Below are 17,257 nucleotides of genomic sequence, written 5' to 3'. Positions count from 1 at the left end.
AGGTTGGCTTCAGCCACAGTACTTAGCTAAAATCTGTTTTGGGCATCGGCTTTGACCTCTAAAGGGTCAAAAGCCTTCGGGCATTCTGAGTAGCTGAATTCCAATTTTAATGTCATTTCTGACCTCCTTGAACTTTCACGATCAATATTATGCAAGCGACTGCATAATCATTTAATTTAATCAGCATAACAATGTCAAAATAAAATAAGATATAGCATTCGGAGTCATTATTAATATCTGAATATGTACTTTCAAGTACAGGTAAGCATTTTAGATGTAACACAGCAAAAAAAAATAAGTGTGTGCTTTGGACTTTGAATTTCTGTCACTCAGTTAAAGTCTAACTGTATATTTTTAGTTTGCAAGAGTAAAACATTAGAATAATTAATGATTGTGAAAGCTCTTCATGTTATAAAAATTATTAAGAAATTTCTGATATAGGAATAGAGGCAGCATTAACTAAAAAACTTTAGGAAGAACGTATCTTTTTTGAATCAACAAAGCTTTATAAGAATGTAAATAACAAGGCAAATAGTAGAGATTAGATTATATTATAATTCTAATCTTCATAGAATCGTTTGGTGTTCTAGGATTCATAACATTAAATAAAATAACCTCTAAAACTAGCTTTTAGTTATTTGATTTCATTTAGGCCATGAATCTTCAGTTGAGTTTTCTGAAAGTAATTAGCATGCAGCTGCCTAATGAAGCCGAATTACTGACTCTAAACAGAAAGATAACAGGCCACTTTCATCATTTTTCTTCAAGCAAAGACAAACCACGAGGCAAGCAAGGGATTTTGGAATTGCCTTGTCACGTATTTATGTTGTTCAAAGATGTTCAAACAAGATGAAATAGCAATGATTACATTCTTAAAAGGCTGCTTGAACAAAAGAAAGCCTTTAATGCAGTACTTCGCAGATTAAAATACCAATATAGCAGGGCTTAGGACCCACCAAAGGTCGCCTGCAGAGAAAGTGGTTCACATGCTAGAACCTGCTGAAGAAGTTCCAATTGCAATGTTCCTTCACAGAGCAAGTATTTCTTATCTGTAAAGATGCTCTTGTCGCTTTTTGCCAGGGAAGAGGCTAAAATTGGTGTGCATGTCATAAACCCGAGCTGCAGATGGAAATGCTGGGAATTTCATTGTCTCAGAAGCCAGTTAAATTGGTCCATTGCCAAATTTCCAGACTTAAAAAAAAATTTTAAGAGAAATTTTTTTCTCAAGTGCCAGTGTGAGGCAGCAAGTATATGTGGAAATATTAGGAATAAAAAAATGAAAGTGATGGCAATAATTTTATCTGCTTCAGATAATAGCATCTTCTTCAAATAGAGCAAAGCTTTTATTGGTACAGAATTGCCTCACAAAATTCTATCCTCATTTATTAAATAAACAAGCATGAATACAGGGAGGGGCATAATTAAGGCCATTTTCCAAATAATCTACCACATTTTTGCCAGCCAGAAATTCATTCTGTGATGGTAATATTCAGTTTGGGGCCTGATTATAACACTAAACTCTTGGGTATCTGGCCAAAATGTGTATCGGTGCACCACTGACAACAGGAACAAGTGTTTTGCATCTTGTAGATAAACTAGAAAGCTGTGGTTTATTGGCCTGCATATTAGGTATAAGTTTCTTGAGCCACAAAACTCAAATGTTTAAAAAGCAAACAGATATCAAGCATATGTCTCAATAGTCGAACTTTGTTTCTAGCTAAACTCCCAATCTGCCTGAGGGCAGAAATCTTAGTCTGAAAGTTTTTAGTTTTTCTCAGTTCAGGATTTTCTCAGTCACCTGAGAAATCAAACTCAGTTGATTTTGAATTTTCCCCTCTTCTTTAGTCCCTCTTCCCCAGGACTGATCTAAATTCCAGGCAACTTGGAAACAAGTCAAGGATATGTCTCATTTGCAGCTGTCCTTGGCCCTGCACTGACACTGGCTAAAAGAGTAAATCTCAGCTGAACTTTGGGCTTGGGCATTCTTCCAGGCTGCTTCTGTTGAGGCAGCTGTGCCCCAGGTGGCATCGGCTTTCTTGCATCAACCACTCGCTGGAACTGAGAGTTTATCTGCAAGCTCCGTCTCTCTCTCAGCTTCTTTTTAAGCCTTTTGTGGAAACTCTGGAAGTTGTACTTGTTCTCCCGTGCAAACTGACCTAAGTTAATTTGTCTTTCCTATCATTGTCAGGCTCTTTTGGTAAGGATCAGGGGGGCGTCCCATCACGAGAGGGACTGATGTGTCTCTCTGTACAACCTCACTTCTAGATGATACGGTACAATGAAAGCAACGTGAGTGAACATTTACTGGCAAGCAGACACACACACAAAATCATACAGTCACTGTAATTTCAGTGAAGTCCCCGCTCACTGTCCTTACAGAGCCTGACGAGCATCTTGCATGAAAGGTTCATACAAAGGCGAAATGCAATGATATTCTGACCCTGGAAGCTTCTAAGGCAGAGCTCCTCAATAAAAACATAATGTGAGTCACAAATGTAATTTAAAATTTTCTAGTAGCTACATTAAAAAAAAAAGGTAAAAAGAAACAGGTGAAGTTAATTTGGGGTTTATTTGTTTTTAACTTTTATATTGTAAGAAAAATAAGAGCATAGGTACTGAAAACCTCACAGAACAAACGTATAGCTTAATGAATTATTATAAGGTGAGCACCTGTGTAACTACTACCCAGAGTAAAAAATAGGGCTTTGCTGGTTACCTCAGAAGGCTTTTCATGTGTCCTGGCCCAATTCCAACTGCCTACCATGTGTTACCAGCCTCCTGACTTTTTTTTTTTTTAATGCAAAGTCAATTTTTAGAACAACTTTAGATTTACAGAAAAAATGAGCAGATAATACAAAGAGTTTCATATGCCTCTGCAGACACCCAGTTTCCCTATTATTAACATCTTACATTACTAGGGTATATTGTTACAAATAATAAACCAATATCGACATGTTATTATCAACTGAAGTCCAAAATTTATTCACATTTCCTTAGTTTTTATCTAATGTCCCTTTTCTGTTCCAGTATCTATTCCAGGATATAACATTACATTTAGTTGTGATGTCTTCTCAAGCTCCTCTTGGCTGTGACAGTTTCTCAGACTTTTCTTGTTTTTGACGACCTTGAGAGTTTTGAGGATTGCTCATCAGGTGTATTATAGGGTGTTCAGCTACTAGAATTTGTCTGATGTTTTTCTCACAATCAGATTGGGGTTGTAGGTACTTGTGAGAAAGATCACAGAGGTATAAAATGCCATTTTTATCACATCATACCAAGGATACATACTATCAACATGATGTATGACTGTTGATGTTGACCTTGATTACCTGACAGGTGAAATTAATTCCGCTCCTGAAACCCTGTCTGAGTTTTTGGTTTGTTTGTATTTTGTCTACTTGTTTGTTGTGTTCTTTCCTAAAACCCAAGAATTTGAAAGTCGTGTTCCATTAGCCCCACTGAGCCTCGTTCCCTTTGGGGCAACTGAAATGGTCTGGTTGAGAAGCTGAATCACCTAAAAATAAACTGATAAATGGGAAGAAATTCAAAGTATATTTGGGAAGGGGTGAGGAGAGAGAACACTGTGGTTAACACTTCACAATATCACCTTGCCACATTAATTAATAACCTTTAAAATTAGTTACAGTTCTTCAAAAGCTATAAAAAGAGCAGCAACATAACACTGGCTCTTCCAGACTCTAAAATGGGCCATACACAAAAGTATGCATCATTATCTTTCAGGGAAACTCATTTGTAGCTAGTTCAGAATACTCCCCCTGGATATTCTTGCATTTTTCTCTCATTCGTGGAAATCAATATGTGACTTCAAGCTTTCAGTGGTTTCATGTTTTAAATGTTCTAAAATGTTACAGAATTCTGTTTCAATCAAAACCATTTCGTCAACAGTTAAGTTTCCAGGCTAGTTCCCCAAGCCTATTTAATTCATGCTGTAGCTAAAATAAATTACATTTAAACTGAAAATAATAGGAAATAATGCTGTTACATTATTTAAGAGAGCCTTCAGCATAGGAAGCTACAACTAATGTGTGTTTCTTACACATAAATGGTCCTGTAGGAAAATCTGGTCTAGCTAAATTGGCCTCATGGTCTCAGAAGCTCCCTTTCCTCTTCGCTCTCCCAAGTTTCTCCTCCTGACGTCTTAGGACTTCCTTACAGCTAGGAACTGTTAAGCTTTTTTTTTTTCTTCTCGCCAATGATGCTAATAGTACGAGCTCTTAGGGAAAAAAATGAACTCTTCTTTTAGCTTGGTGTCCATGGAGAAAGAGAGGTAGAAGTTTGGTGATATGTACAGAAACGATTATTTTTAAACTTACATTCAATTTTTTTAAATGATAAAATTTAAAGCCTAGTTTCCCTTAAGCCTTTAAGTTAATATACAAATCATATTATTCTATTAAGTCTAGTACATTTTAATAAGGAAGCCTTGATTAATAGTCTCAAGCCGAACAAACCAAACTCCCTTCAACCAGTTATGTTTACAAGCTTAGTTTAATTAAATTTCCCATAAACGTTTTAAACTGCATTAATAAATTTAACATATTCAGTTTTCTTTTTTTAAGCACATTAATCACCTACTCTGACAAGCAAAACATTCTCAAGTACTTACAGACTAAATTAATTTTATAAATATAATGAATCTCTTAAACATTCCACTATTATACCGCTTGCAAACCATAAAATCCTCTTACACCTTTCAGCAATAAATTATAAATCTGAAGTCAACTACTCAGTTATTCTCTTATACCCAATTATTTTAAACACTATAAATACTGTGAATACCAAATACATACAGATCCGTGTTCCTAAATTTAATACAAAAGTGTTAATACTGTAGATTTGGTCTCTTGAGTTTTCAATATGTAATTGTAAATCTTCCCAAGACTAAAATACATGCACACACTACGAGTAAGGGAACAGTTATAGCATCTCAAAATGAGTTGATGTTCACATCCCAAACAAGTTGCATTGATTTCTTGCCAGAAATTTTTGGCCCAAGGCAGGATCTGAATTCCAGGGTTATTTTTCCAACACCAAAAATAGATGCATTCGCCTTTTAAAAAATTAGTCACTTATTCCATCTTGGGGCTTTAAGTCCAAACCATTTCCATTGGAAATGGTTGGTTTTGTAGAACTCACCTTCTGGGTTTAAGTTACACCATTAATTTTTTTTTTTTTTCTCCTAATTGGGTCTGCAACCCACCCCATCCCTCACATTGCTTCACCACTTTAATTGGATTCAACTAGCTTTTTACTGCTTGATTGAACTGTGCATTATTTTCACATTTTCGTCTTTGCTATCTGTACAGTCTTTAAGTTTTTAAGTGTGTTTGCGTCAAAGAAGGAATGAGTCCCAAGAATGCTGTGACACTGCATTCTGTTTTGAGGAGGAATCCCGAGACGGAGGGCCTGGCTGGGAAGGGAAGACTGTGGCCATTTGTGTGTCATGGGAGAGGAAAAGTGCTGGCTGGACATCAGGAGGTGTGTGCTTGGGAGGAGGGGCATAACGGTGACAGTAGCCCGATGCATGGGACCTCTACTCCATGACTCCCCACTTCCGACCCCTGTCCTGGATTTGCTGTAACCTCTGCCAATGAGGTGGTTAAGGCCTCATCTCACTGCTACATGGAAACACCTATTTCTGACTTCCTGATATCCCAAGGGGAACCCCTGAATATAGGTTTCGTTCCCTAGTACTTCTGTGCAAGCAGGCCTGAGAGCCATTGATAACCACTGATAACCTTTTACAACCAGAAATTTCATTTCTAAAATGTGGCCTTTGCTGGCCCTGCTTTAACTGACTATAACCTTTATTCCCCAACCATTCCCTGCCTTGCTAGGTCTACTCCTCAGTAGCCTTTCACTTCTGCTTTCTCTCAATACATGACCTTTACCCTTGCCTCCCCACCCCCTTCGGGTCTTAGTTTCAATTTCACTTGGGTTAACTCTTTTATAAGCTCCCATATTCTGATGAACTTCCTCTTGCATAGGAAACACATCCAGGTTGTGATAGCTTTTCAAAGTGATCTTCCCCGCTGAGCGCCCCCCTGGGGCAAGGACAGTGTTTGCGTTTAGTTATATTCCCGAAACCTGGCATATGTCTGGCACATAATCGTTCCACGAAAACTACAATGTGGACTTGAATTGAAATTGAAACTCTATTCTTGAAAATTAATGAATAGTGTATCTTGAAATTAGCATTTAAGAAAAACAGGTTTATATAGGAGTTAAATGAAGATTTCTGAAGAATTCAGTATTGACGTTGATCTAGAGAATATCCTTTGTATTGAAGTAACGTACGAAAAGTTCCCCAATCAGCGTACAGCTCCGCTAGTGTTCACAGAGTGAGTACTCCCCAGATCAAATTACAGATGTTTCCAGCACCCCTGAAGCCCCCCGTGAGTCCCCTAACAGTGATTTCCGTAATATTTAAACTTTAATTAAAATAATAATTTCTGATTACACTTCACTGATTGTAGACATTAATATCACTGAGTTCGAAAGTGTGACCTTGGGCAGCTTCATCTCTCCGTGCCTTCGTTGCCTCGTCTGGAATACTAAGCCGATAGTAGCCTCCAAATAGGGTCATTTCTAGAATATACCAATAAATGTTAGTGGTTGAATCAATCAGGGCCCAACGAGGAAATTGGAACCACTTTTAAGTCTTTCAAACAAAGGGAAAATAGCGAAGGGAACTGGTGGTGGAAGAGCTGAGAAGCCGAGCAGTCTGGTGAGATGACCCAGAGGTCAATTACAGCAGGAAGTGGCTGTCATCCCTGGGCCTGGAGGAAAACGTCTTGTCAGAACCCAGAAGACAGGCGGAGCCAGAACCACAGTAGGGGTTACCAGGCAGAAACTGTCGCCGCTGAGAAAGAGGCTGTCCAGGGGGTGATAGAACTTGTAGAGGAATCACAGCCACTGCCGGAAATGATGACACAAGAAGTAGTGGTGGCTGAGGGTGTGGGAGGTGGGGACAAATGCTGGCTGCAGTCTCCTACCTTGAAGTCTGATGCCAGTGCCTTCACTGGCCAAATCTACCTGGAAGCCGGAGGCCAAGCAGCCTGGGAAAGGTGGTTCGCTGGATTCAAGCAGAGCAGATAAGAACTCACAGGGATCTGCCAGAAAATGGACAGTTGATTGGTACAGATATTATTATTGTTATTGTCGTTATTTTCTAATTTCAAAATGTATATCTTTCCTTATCCTTGATAAAAGTGTTTCATTGGCATCAATCTTACATTTATCAATAAATACCAGAATTTCTTCTGCGCTCACAGTGGTGTTCTAGTTATCACAGCTCTGTAGAAAACCATGTCAAAACTGAGTGGCTTAAAACAGCAATAATCATTAATCTGCTCACAAGTATGCAGTTTGAGCAGGTTTGTGAGGGACAGCTGTCTCTGGACCACGTGGCACCTTGACTGGGCCAGAGGATCCCTTGCTCATCCCTGTGTCTCTAGTGCTTAGAACAGGCCCTAGAATGTAGAGATATATTTCAATCCATTTTTTTGACTGACCAAATTGATCCTACCCTGACCAGCCCTATGTCTAGATTTTCAGTCATTTAAGTCAATATATTTTCTTTTAATTCAGTTAGAGCTGTATTTTCTGTTACTTACCATTAAAATATTCTTAACTGGTAAGAGGGAGATTAGGATGTGTGGGTAGAAAAAAGTATCTCAGAGCAGCAGGGGTTCAGATCACCAGGGACTAAGAAGAGATGTTCCCTAACAGGAGGGAAGAGCAGGGGTCCCATACGCCTTGGTGTCAGTGTCCCAGAGGAGTGGAGTGTCCCCAGAGGAGTGGAGTGGTGGCCTAGGAGGATGGCTGCCTGGCTGAGGGAGATTCCAGCAATAAAAAGTGAGTTTCTGTGACGCACAAAAATCAGCAGACTGTACTCAGCTCTGAAAGGACCATGTAAGAGAGACAATAGCCATCTCTACAGAGGCCACTATGGACGACTGAGGGCCACCAAAAAGTGGGCACTGCATCAGGCCTCGGTAACCTTGCCATGACACCCAGGCAGTGAGAGGAAAGCTCCAAGGATGACTGTGATAGATTTTCTGCCAACTTGGAGCATGACATGAGAAATTAAGCTGATTTGTAAAAATTATTTTTCTCTACACCTGGCTTGGTCAACTGTGATTCATATCAACTAAATAAGTGATGAAGAGATTGCCTGAGGCGGAATTAAGTTTCTAAGACTGGAGAAAATGTGAGCAGGGGCGGGGGTGGGAGGGATTGGTGGCGATTGGATGCACAACGCTCCAGTAGGTCAATATCCCCTTGAGTGTTAGAGAAGGGAAAGTGACTTCCAAGCTCTTCTGCAACAATAGGTGTTTCTGATATGCAAATTATCTATATGTGATTGGTTAATAGAGAAATGATGTCAGCTAAAGACAAAAGTTGTGTTGACTCATACGCAATTTCACCCAATCGGTCAATGTTTTGTTCCACTGAACTTGTTCCACTTTCTTCCACTAAGTAATAACAGCTGAATGCAGCAAGCCACAGAGGAATATAGTACTGTATAGAATACCCATGGTTCATCCCATTATTCTCTTGTCTTGACCTAACCACGTCCTGTCTCAGAGGTGGAATTCTACCTGATCTTTGTTTATTGAATTCTGTCTCCATAAACCAATAGCCTCAATTTGTTCTTATACCCGTTTACATCAAGCTAGCTTCACTTGTTTTAAAGTAAAGCCCTATATTTATTTAATTATTTATTTATTAGAGATTAAACTTATCTTTTAATTGCACTGTTATTGTATTAGATTCTTTTTTGATAATGGCATATTTATTAAGTTGCACACATTTTAAGGGGTCTCTCTCAACCAAATATTTTCCATAAGCCTTATTGTTTTAACGGTGCCTCTTCACAGAATGATTTTTCTGAACGAATGTATGGATTCTTATGGAACTGCTTGTACTTCTTAAATTAGCCACCAGATGGCATCACCAGCCCCAGACAACTCCTTTTGCTTTCCAGGGATTCTGAGGTTGGGGCCAGGGAAGTGGCTGGTTGGGTAGGTCCTGTCCTCATATTAGTATACATATACTGTATATCTTGCCTCCTCTGATTTGCCTCAGTCTCGTCGGCTAAGTATCGTTGCTTAAAAATCTAGCTTTAAGAACAGAAGAATTGTTCTTTTGCCTTGAGATCATAATACTTGTCGTTTGTGCGTATTTTCTTTAGAGAGCTCCTAGCAGTCCTTTTTGGCCGTGGTGAACTTATGAAGCAACTCCTAAATCCACTTCTTTACCTTGACCCTTCTCCAAGTGCTTCCATCTCAATATAACACCCGCCCCCCGGAGTGGCTAGTTTATTCCTCACCGAATTCTCAAGCACCATTGGAGAAGGGCCCTTTAGAAGCACAGCCGTAACACTGAGTAATATGCAGCACAACTCGGGGCCACCCTTCTGCCCTTTCGTTCCATCACCGCTCTCTTTCATACTAACAGGCCGTGTTGATGTTGCAGTTATAACAAAAATCCCTTAAGTTTCTGTCACTGTTCATTAGGTTTTCAATTTATACCAGTCAACTTTTTTTCTTGTGTATACTTACTTCTTTCCACGAACATCTGAAATAAATATATTGCCTTATGTTGCACAGTCATCTACTCCTTTGGAATCCTTCCCTTTATTCCTTTAAATTAAAAAAAAAAAAATTTTTTTTAAATTTTCTAGTGCAAGTACTACTTTCCACAAAAAGCCTACCCAGATTCATCTTACCCAGAATTACTCAACCCTCCCTCACTCTCTGAGAGTCCTTATTTTGCACCTGTGTGGAAGCACACACATGCCAATGCAGTGAAAGCAGTGGAGCATGCTGGGTAACCCGTAGCCTTTGCAGTAGGGAGAGCCTGGGCTTGTTTTCTGCCTTTTCCACTTTTCAGGGCAAATTATGAGGACCTAACTATTCTGGGCGCCAGTTTTCTCATCTCTAAAACAGAAATAGTAATATTTATCTCCTGGGGCTGTTGTGAAAATTAAATGAGACCATGTATCTAAAGTACATAGCATAGTGTCTAATACAGTAGTTCTGTGTCTGGCACATACTAAAGACTCCATCGATATGGGTATTATTAATGGTATTTGAGTATTAATCCATTCATTCACTTAATATCGTGGGGTATCTTAGTCTATTCTGGCTGCTATGACAAAATACCACAGACTGAGTGGCTTACAAGCAACAAAAATTTATCCCTTATACTCCCAGAGGCTGGAAGTCTGAGATAAGGGTGCCAGCATGCTCAGGTTCTGGCGAAGGCCCACTTCTGGATTGTAGACTGCTGATTTCTTGCTGTGTCCTTATATGTTGGAAGGAGCGAGGGAGCTCTCTGGAGCCTCCTTTATAAAGCACTGATCCCATTCCTGAGGCTAAATGCATCTCCCAAAGACCTGGCCTGCTAATACCATCACCTTTGAGGAGTAGGATTTCAACATATGAATTCGGGGGGAGAGACACAAACATTCAGCCCACAGCATGGGGCTTACTCTACAGAGTAGGGAAAAACGTATTGTAATGAACTGAATTGTGTCTCCACCCAAATTCAAATGTTGAAGATCTAACCCCCCAATGTGACTGTATTTGGAGACGGGGCCTTTAAGGAGATGATCAAGGTTAAGTAAGGTCATAAAGGTGGGTCTTAATCCAATAAGATTAGTGTCCTTATAAAAAGAGACACCAGAGTGCATCATTTCTCACTCTCCTCCCCTCTTTTTCCCTGGTTTCTCTTTCAGATAACTTTTGCAGCCCTCTGTGGAAGAGGAGATATCTAGAAAAGTCTAGCTGTTCTCTTAGCCAGCAGGAGGCTTGGCAGGGCTTCCCAGGTCCTCTCTGTCTGATGGCATCCCTCACAGGCTTCTGTGCTGGGCCACAGGAAAGTGGTATGGGGCCTTCCATGGGGGTGAAACTCCAGATTTCAGATGAGAAGTTAGCACAAGTTTCTTCCACTCTCAGAATGTCCTAAGCTTACTTAGGAATCTGGAGCTAATCCTAAATAAAGACAGGTGAGATATTCTTTCTCATTTTAGAAAAGATTGATGCTTATCTATCTTATTTTCCTTGCGCTCATGTTCCAACTCAGCTTAGAGAATTTTTGTATAGTGCTGGGGAAGGGGTGGAGAGCAGCAAATCTTTCCTGATTTACATCCAGATCAAGTCTCTCGAATTTAGAACAAAAATGTTGGACTACCTTTGTCCTCTGGTTCTGCCTCTCTGAGGCAACAGAGGACTCACATTCAGTGACCTGAATGGGAATGGTCACAGGACAAAAAAAGATCTGTGGAAGAAACATTGGTTAATATTTCACAATATCATGTTGCCACATTTGTAACTATTTGCACTTTCTAAATGTACTTGGTCAAGAAAAAGGATAAGAACAAGAAAGAAAATCGTTTACAAGTATATCTTTGTGGACCCCGTCCATTAATGGATCGTATTAGTCAGTGTCCATGAGGAGACTGAAACCACACAGTAAATCCGACAGAGAATGTTTCATAAAAAAAGGATTTTTAATTTTCACAGGAATTAATTATAAAGGGAAAAGGGAACTATGAAGAATACTCCAGGACTAAGGGAGAGTACTCGAGGAAGTGCAGACTTGAAAGGGAGCATGCCAGGGGTCATCTCCAAGACTGAGTTCAGATCTCTATGGGATCTGAGATCTCTAATTGGTGAAGAGGTTGACTGGGTTACTTTGAGCGGGCATTGATCTCACTGTTGAAGCCAAGGCTGGTGGGAAAAGCATGGTGGGAGTGCCCAAGGGATAGGAAACTCCTGGCCAGGATGCAGGCGGGCTGAGGCAGGGTAGCTGCCTGCTGAGATGCCTGCAAGACTCACCAGGAACCCACCAGCAGGGAGGCCACTGAAGCTTGATAGAAGTGATCGCCACAGTGTCTCCACCCCAAGCGCCTCTGGCAACAGTGGTGTAGGAGCAGTAAAAGAAAACAAGCTTAACAGAACCAGCCTCTTCCCGTAAATTTGGAGCTGAGAGACAGTAAATTGATAACTGATGTATGGATGAAGTATGGTGTCCTTGTGATCAGTTGGGTGCTACCATGGTCTCAAGAAGAATGTGAATTCAGAGTCCGCTGAGGACCCGGCACTGTGACAAAGCGCTAATGATATAATGAGGAAGATGATATACCCAAATCTCTGCCCTTCTGGAGCTTGCATTTGGGGTGGAGGTGGGCATAGATTGATAATAAGTAAAAAAAAAACAAAAAAATACAGATCATATTGATCTGTGATTAAAGTAAATAGGAAACTATGATAGAGTCAAAGAAGGAGCCCTTTTTAAAATGGGCCAACTAGAAGACCTCTCTGAGAAGAAGGTGACAAAAATCATAAATGACTTTGAAACAAGCAAAAAAGATCGCTGGATTTCTCATCTAGTGCACCCCTCAAGCTATTCTCTGCCCGTTTTTTTTTCTTTGAACTGTTTTACAACTCCTAAATTGTAGATAATTGATAGTGATGCAAATGAATCTTGTCCATGTATATGTAAATGTATTTTGTCCTGTGAAAGTGCGATTATTTATTCCCTCATCCTTCTGTAAAGGAATCCAGTTTTGCATATATTAAGCAAACTCATTTTTAACATTCCTGATGGCCTATAAACCGCTCTTTGGATTCTTCTTTTATTTCATTCTAACATCTTAAGGGGTCTCTTATTAGTTAAAAAGTTAAGCGAAATCTTTGACATGTGTTCATTTTATATTCGTATGAGAGTCATAATTTACTTTTTTAAAAATAGAGATCTTTCAACATATTTAAATTCTATCCCCAAAGACTCTAGCGTTGGGGGTCCCTCGGCCAAGGTGTATCAGCCTAACGGTTACATCACATCAAGATTAAATGAGTCGATTGCACTGTCTACTTCTGCATTATTTGCGTGTTGATAACACATGCCAAAAATCACTCCTGCGAGATGGGGTCAAGAGAGAAAACAGGCTTTCGGTTTAGAGGCTGACACACTTTTATCAAGGGTGCTCATGAAATCAAAGAGATAACTTTTCTATCATTGTTGGCAGTTAAAAGAATGTTTAACAGAACTCTTAGATATTTTTGAGCCCATGGCTGGGATTTATTCACAGAATCCTAGAATTTTAAAAATAGCATAGAAACTTAGAAGTCATCTAGTTCAATCTCCTCATTTTATAGATGAATTAATCAGATCACAAAAGCCTAGGTGACTGGCTAAAGATCATCAAATAATTAACGGTGAGAGGAGATATAACCGAGTCCCAAACTCTTTCTACCACCATGATGTTGGGGTCAACCAGAATTTCATGAGATTCCTGACAATGCTCCCCATTTCTTTTTCCCCTTTTATACATAAATACTAACTCTGAAAAGGAAGGAGAGTGGTAGTTTCAGTGAGGGCAGTGTATGATATAAAGCAAGCCTGGATTCAGAAATAGTTTTAGTTTTTTATCTAGTTTTATGACTTATTTATATTTCTGAGCTTTAGTGTCAGGTAAAGTGGGCATAAATTATTATTAAATAATAAGCTGCCTCAAAAGATTATTATGAGGGTGAATAATAACCTATATAAAGCACCTGGCACACAGTAGGTGCTCAATAAGTCATAGCTATTATTAAATGGTTACTCCTCCCCAATAACAAAGATATATTAAAGTAACCATTTACATGCCATAAAAACCCTTCAGTCTTTGTGGAATGCACAGTTGACAGTACTGACACTTTTATAATAAATTAGTACTTTTATGTGTAAATGAAAGTCACACACATACCCACACACAGCTGTCTGTTAAAAAAATCAATCTTTATTGAATGAACAATCAGCAAACATGTCAACTCTATACAAATCAATATCCTTTCTCTACTTCCCAGTTTCATTTGGATACTTAAAAATAATTGTTATATCTTTAGACACATTCTGCTTACTTTCAAATAGCCTAAAATGAAATATGAAACCCTGTGTTTTTAAAAGTACAATAGGCCCTGGAGTGTGAGGCAATCTAAGTGACGTCACAGCTCTGTATATCACATCCTCTGAGTGGTAATCACCCAAGGCTCGTCCCCATCGATAAAAAATAAGTATCTGTCTAATAACTTTATGGTGAACAAAGAGTTTTCATATATAAAATTTTAGATGTTTTTAAGAAACCAAAGAAAGGCTGCTGTGCCCTCCACGTGGCAACAGAAGAAAGGGTAGGGAAGATGATCCAGACATATTGGCTCTCGAGACGGTTGAATTTATATTAGTTATTAGTTTGCTAGTGCTGCTGAGACAAAGTACCACAAAATGAGTGACTTAGAACAGCAGGAATTTATTGTCTCATAGTTCTGGAGGCCAGAAGTCTGAAATCGAAGTGTTGGCAGGGCCATGCGCCCTCTGAATGTACTAGGGAGAATCTGTTCCAGACTGCTCTTTTAGCCTTGAGTACACAGTTCATTGCCTTGTAGCAGCATAATTCCAATCTTCACATGAAATTCTCCTCGTGTGTGGGGTCTGTCTGTGTCCCTTTATAAGGACATCAATCATATTGATTAGGGTCCACCCTAATGAACTGAACCTGATCTTATTTCCAAATAAGGTCACATTCACAGGTACTAAGGGTTATATGAATTTTAGAGGACCACAATTCAACTAGTAATAATTGCCATATCCTTCCTCCTTTTAACCTTATCAAACACCACCGCTGTTAATAAACAGGATTTATTAATTTATTAATTCAATAAACATTTGAATGCATATGTGTCAGGTTCTGTACTGGGTATTGATGATGCAAAAAATGAACTCCCAGGATCTCCCATCCTTTAGAAGTCACACTTTAGAGGAAATCAGAGACACATTATGTGATAATAAGTACAATTATTGAGTACCTACTTCATGCTCGGTGTTAAAGTAGGCACTTTTAATTCAATCTTCACAATAGTGTGATAAGTGATGTATCAGAGAAATGCCTGGGGGGCTGGGCACGGTCCGAAATTTACCCTGGGGAAGAGAGGAGTATTTCCACAAATTAGGTAGCTCATCTGAGCCTACAGGAATGTGTAGAAATGTACGAGGTAGGGCAAAGGTAGTTGTAGTGAGCAGCAGAATCCATAGAAGAGCGTTTCACAGAGGAAAAAATAGCATGTGTAAAGGTTAAGAGATACAGATTGTAAACAGAGGGCATCATTCCACAGAGGGCTAGGATTTTTGCCTATTGTCTTCTCTCCTGTATCTCCAGCATTTTGAAGAGTGTCTGGTCCATTAAGTAATTGTTGAATGAATGTAAGGGCATCACGTGAATAGAGGCCTACAGGTCATTCTCCTTGGAAAGGTGGGCAAAAGCCCCACCAGGAAGAACCCTGTAAACCGCACTAAATATAAGAGATTAGGGCTGACATACTGATGATATATCGCTAGTATTAGGGAATTACAAGAACTCTAGGAATGCTTGACACCTGCCTTGCTAATTATCCCTATTCCCAAGAGCATAGTCCAAGGGTACAGCGTGAAGAGATCCCGAAGAATGGGAGGGGCGCCAGCTCCACACATTCGAAAGTAGGGTTCTCTGCACAAAGCTGGATTGAAGAACATAGTTTGGGACCAAAGTCGTCGTGAGTAGGAACCTCCTACTCTTCTTCAACTCCATCCTGCCCTCACTCTCCGCCAGGTGCCTCGCTGACTTTCGGTGGAAAACAGGCCTCCTTCCGGCCTTCGGGGGACCCCACAGCAGAGCCCCGAGCGCGCTCCCGCCCGCCGGCCCCGCCCTACTTCCCTCGGGATTGCAGCGAGAGCGCACGCGCGCCCTACAGAGCAAAGCGCGCGCTCGCGAGCTCCCCGCATCCCCGTGCTCATACGGGTCTCGGCGAACCTCAGCCAATGGTGAACGCTCATGGCCCCCGGAGGCGGGGCTAAGCATTCCCTCACGTGGGGCCTGTGATCACTGGGTCCGCTTCCAGGCAACCGTGACCAGTCCGCCGAGAAAAGGAGCAGAAACAGAGAGCCTAGTGTCTGGGCGAGGATCAATGGTTTTGAGATCGAGGGGCTGCTTCCCCCCAGAAGCGACTGAAGCGCGAGCACACTCACCAGTTAGAGACGCTGTAGTAAACACACTTCAGAAACGTGAGGTGCCGGTGGTCACGTGGTGAGCGCGCCCTCCAATGAGGAGCCGGAGGCGGGGCCGAGGCAGCTGACGCGGCGGTGGCGGTGGAGTCACCCGGGCCGCCTTGGATCGGTCACCGGCCGGCAACCGTCCAGCGGCCTCGACCGTCGCCTGCGTACTCCGTGCTCCGTCCTCACGCCTGTCTCCGGGCCGAGAGGCATCGTGGCCCTCGGTGGCTGAATCCTCACTCATCCCTCTCGGTGGCTCGCCTCGGGCGGGCCGCTTTCTCCTCGGGGGCCGCCTCGGTGGGGCGAGGTTTCCGTGACGAACCTCCTGGGGCTGCGGGTGCCGGCTCGGGCTGTCGTGGCGGCTCCGGCTCCTGGAACTTGCTCTTAGGGTCCGAGGCCCTCGAAGTTATGCGTCTCGTCCAGGCGATCGCGGTGGGCTTTGGCTCTTAAAGGGCGTCACACCCGGACTCCGCTGACTGGGCAACCTCCATTCATCCTTCCAGCTGCGCCTCCAGCGCCCTCTCCCTCTCGGGTCGCCTCCTCGGACTCATTTTTTCCTTTCCCCCATCTGCCGCCCTATCCTCACTCCTTGGGCGCGGCGATTCTCCTGGAAGCCAAGGTGTCGGGTATGAGCCGGACCCTCGTTCTTTGAATTTCTCTGTGGAGGAAGTCGGCGGTGACCGGCCGCCCGCCGCGACCCCGTGATGGGGGTGAATGCAGTGCACTGGTTCCGAAAGGGGCTCCGGCTTCACGACAACCCCGCCCTGAAGGAGTGCATACAGGGCGCCGACACCATCCGCTGCGTCTACATCCTCGACCCCTGGTTCGCCGGCTCCTCCAATGTGGGCATCAACAGGTGGCGGTAAGTCAAAATCCTGGGGGACATTGATTTCCGTGTTTAATAAAACAGGACTTAACATGCGATCGGCCCAGTCCGAGAACTTAGACCTGGGACCGCCATGCTTCGGCTGTTTTAAGAATTGTAGATGCTTTAAGAATGAAATAGAATGGACTTAGTAGTCCTCTGGCTAGAAATTGCTGGCGACCTGTAACCCCTTGGCCTCCGTGTGTGAATTACGTGTCTGCGTTAATGGGAACTCTTCCCCCTGGAGTTCTTAGTGGTGGAGTTAACGAAACACTCTCTCATGTCTCAGTGTCC

At 41.7% G+C, this 17,257-nt stretch overlaps 1 protein-coding gene across 1 annotated transcript in view; it reads left to right on the top strand.

Annotated features, from left to right (window-relative positions):
- The first annotated feature begins 16,209 nt into the window (after positions 1 to 16,209).
- The window catches only part of CRY1 (cryptochrome circadian regulator 1), a 43,910-nt gene continuing 42,862 nt past the window's right edge, over positions 16,210 to 17,257 (top strand). Inside the window, exon 1 of the mRNA XM_011354427.2 lies at positions 16,210 to 16,960. Coding sequence (XP_011352729.1) covers positions 16,803 to 16,960 — 158 coding nt within the window. The 5' untranslated portion in view covers positions 16,210 to 16,802. The remainder of the gene's footprint in view (positions 16,961 to 17,257) is intronic.

Source organism: Pteropus vampyrus, unplaced genomic scaffold, assembly GCF_000151845.1.
Source record: "Pteropus vampyrus isolate Shadow unplaced genomic scaffold, Pvam_2.0 Scaffold16, whole genome shotgun sequence".
Taxonomy (NCBI): domain Eukaryota; kingdom Metazoa; phylum Chordata; class Mammalia; order Chiroptera; family Pteropodidae; genus Pteropus; species Pteropus vampyrus.
This window is presented reverse-complemented; position numbering and strand designations above follow the sequence as displayed.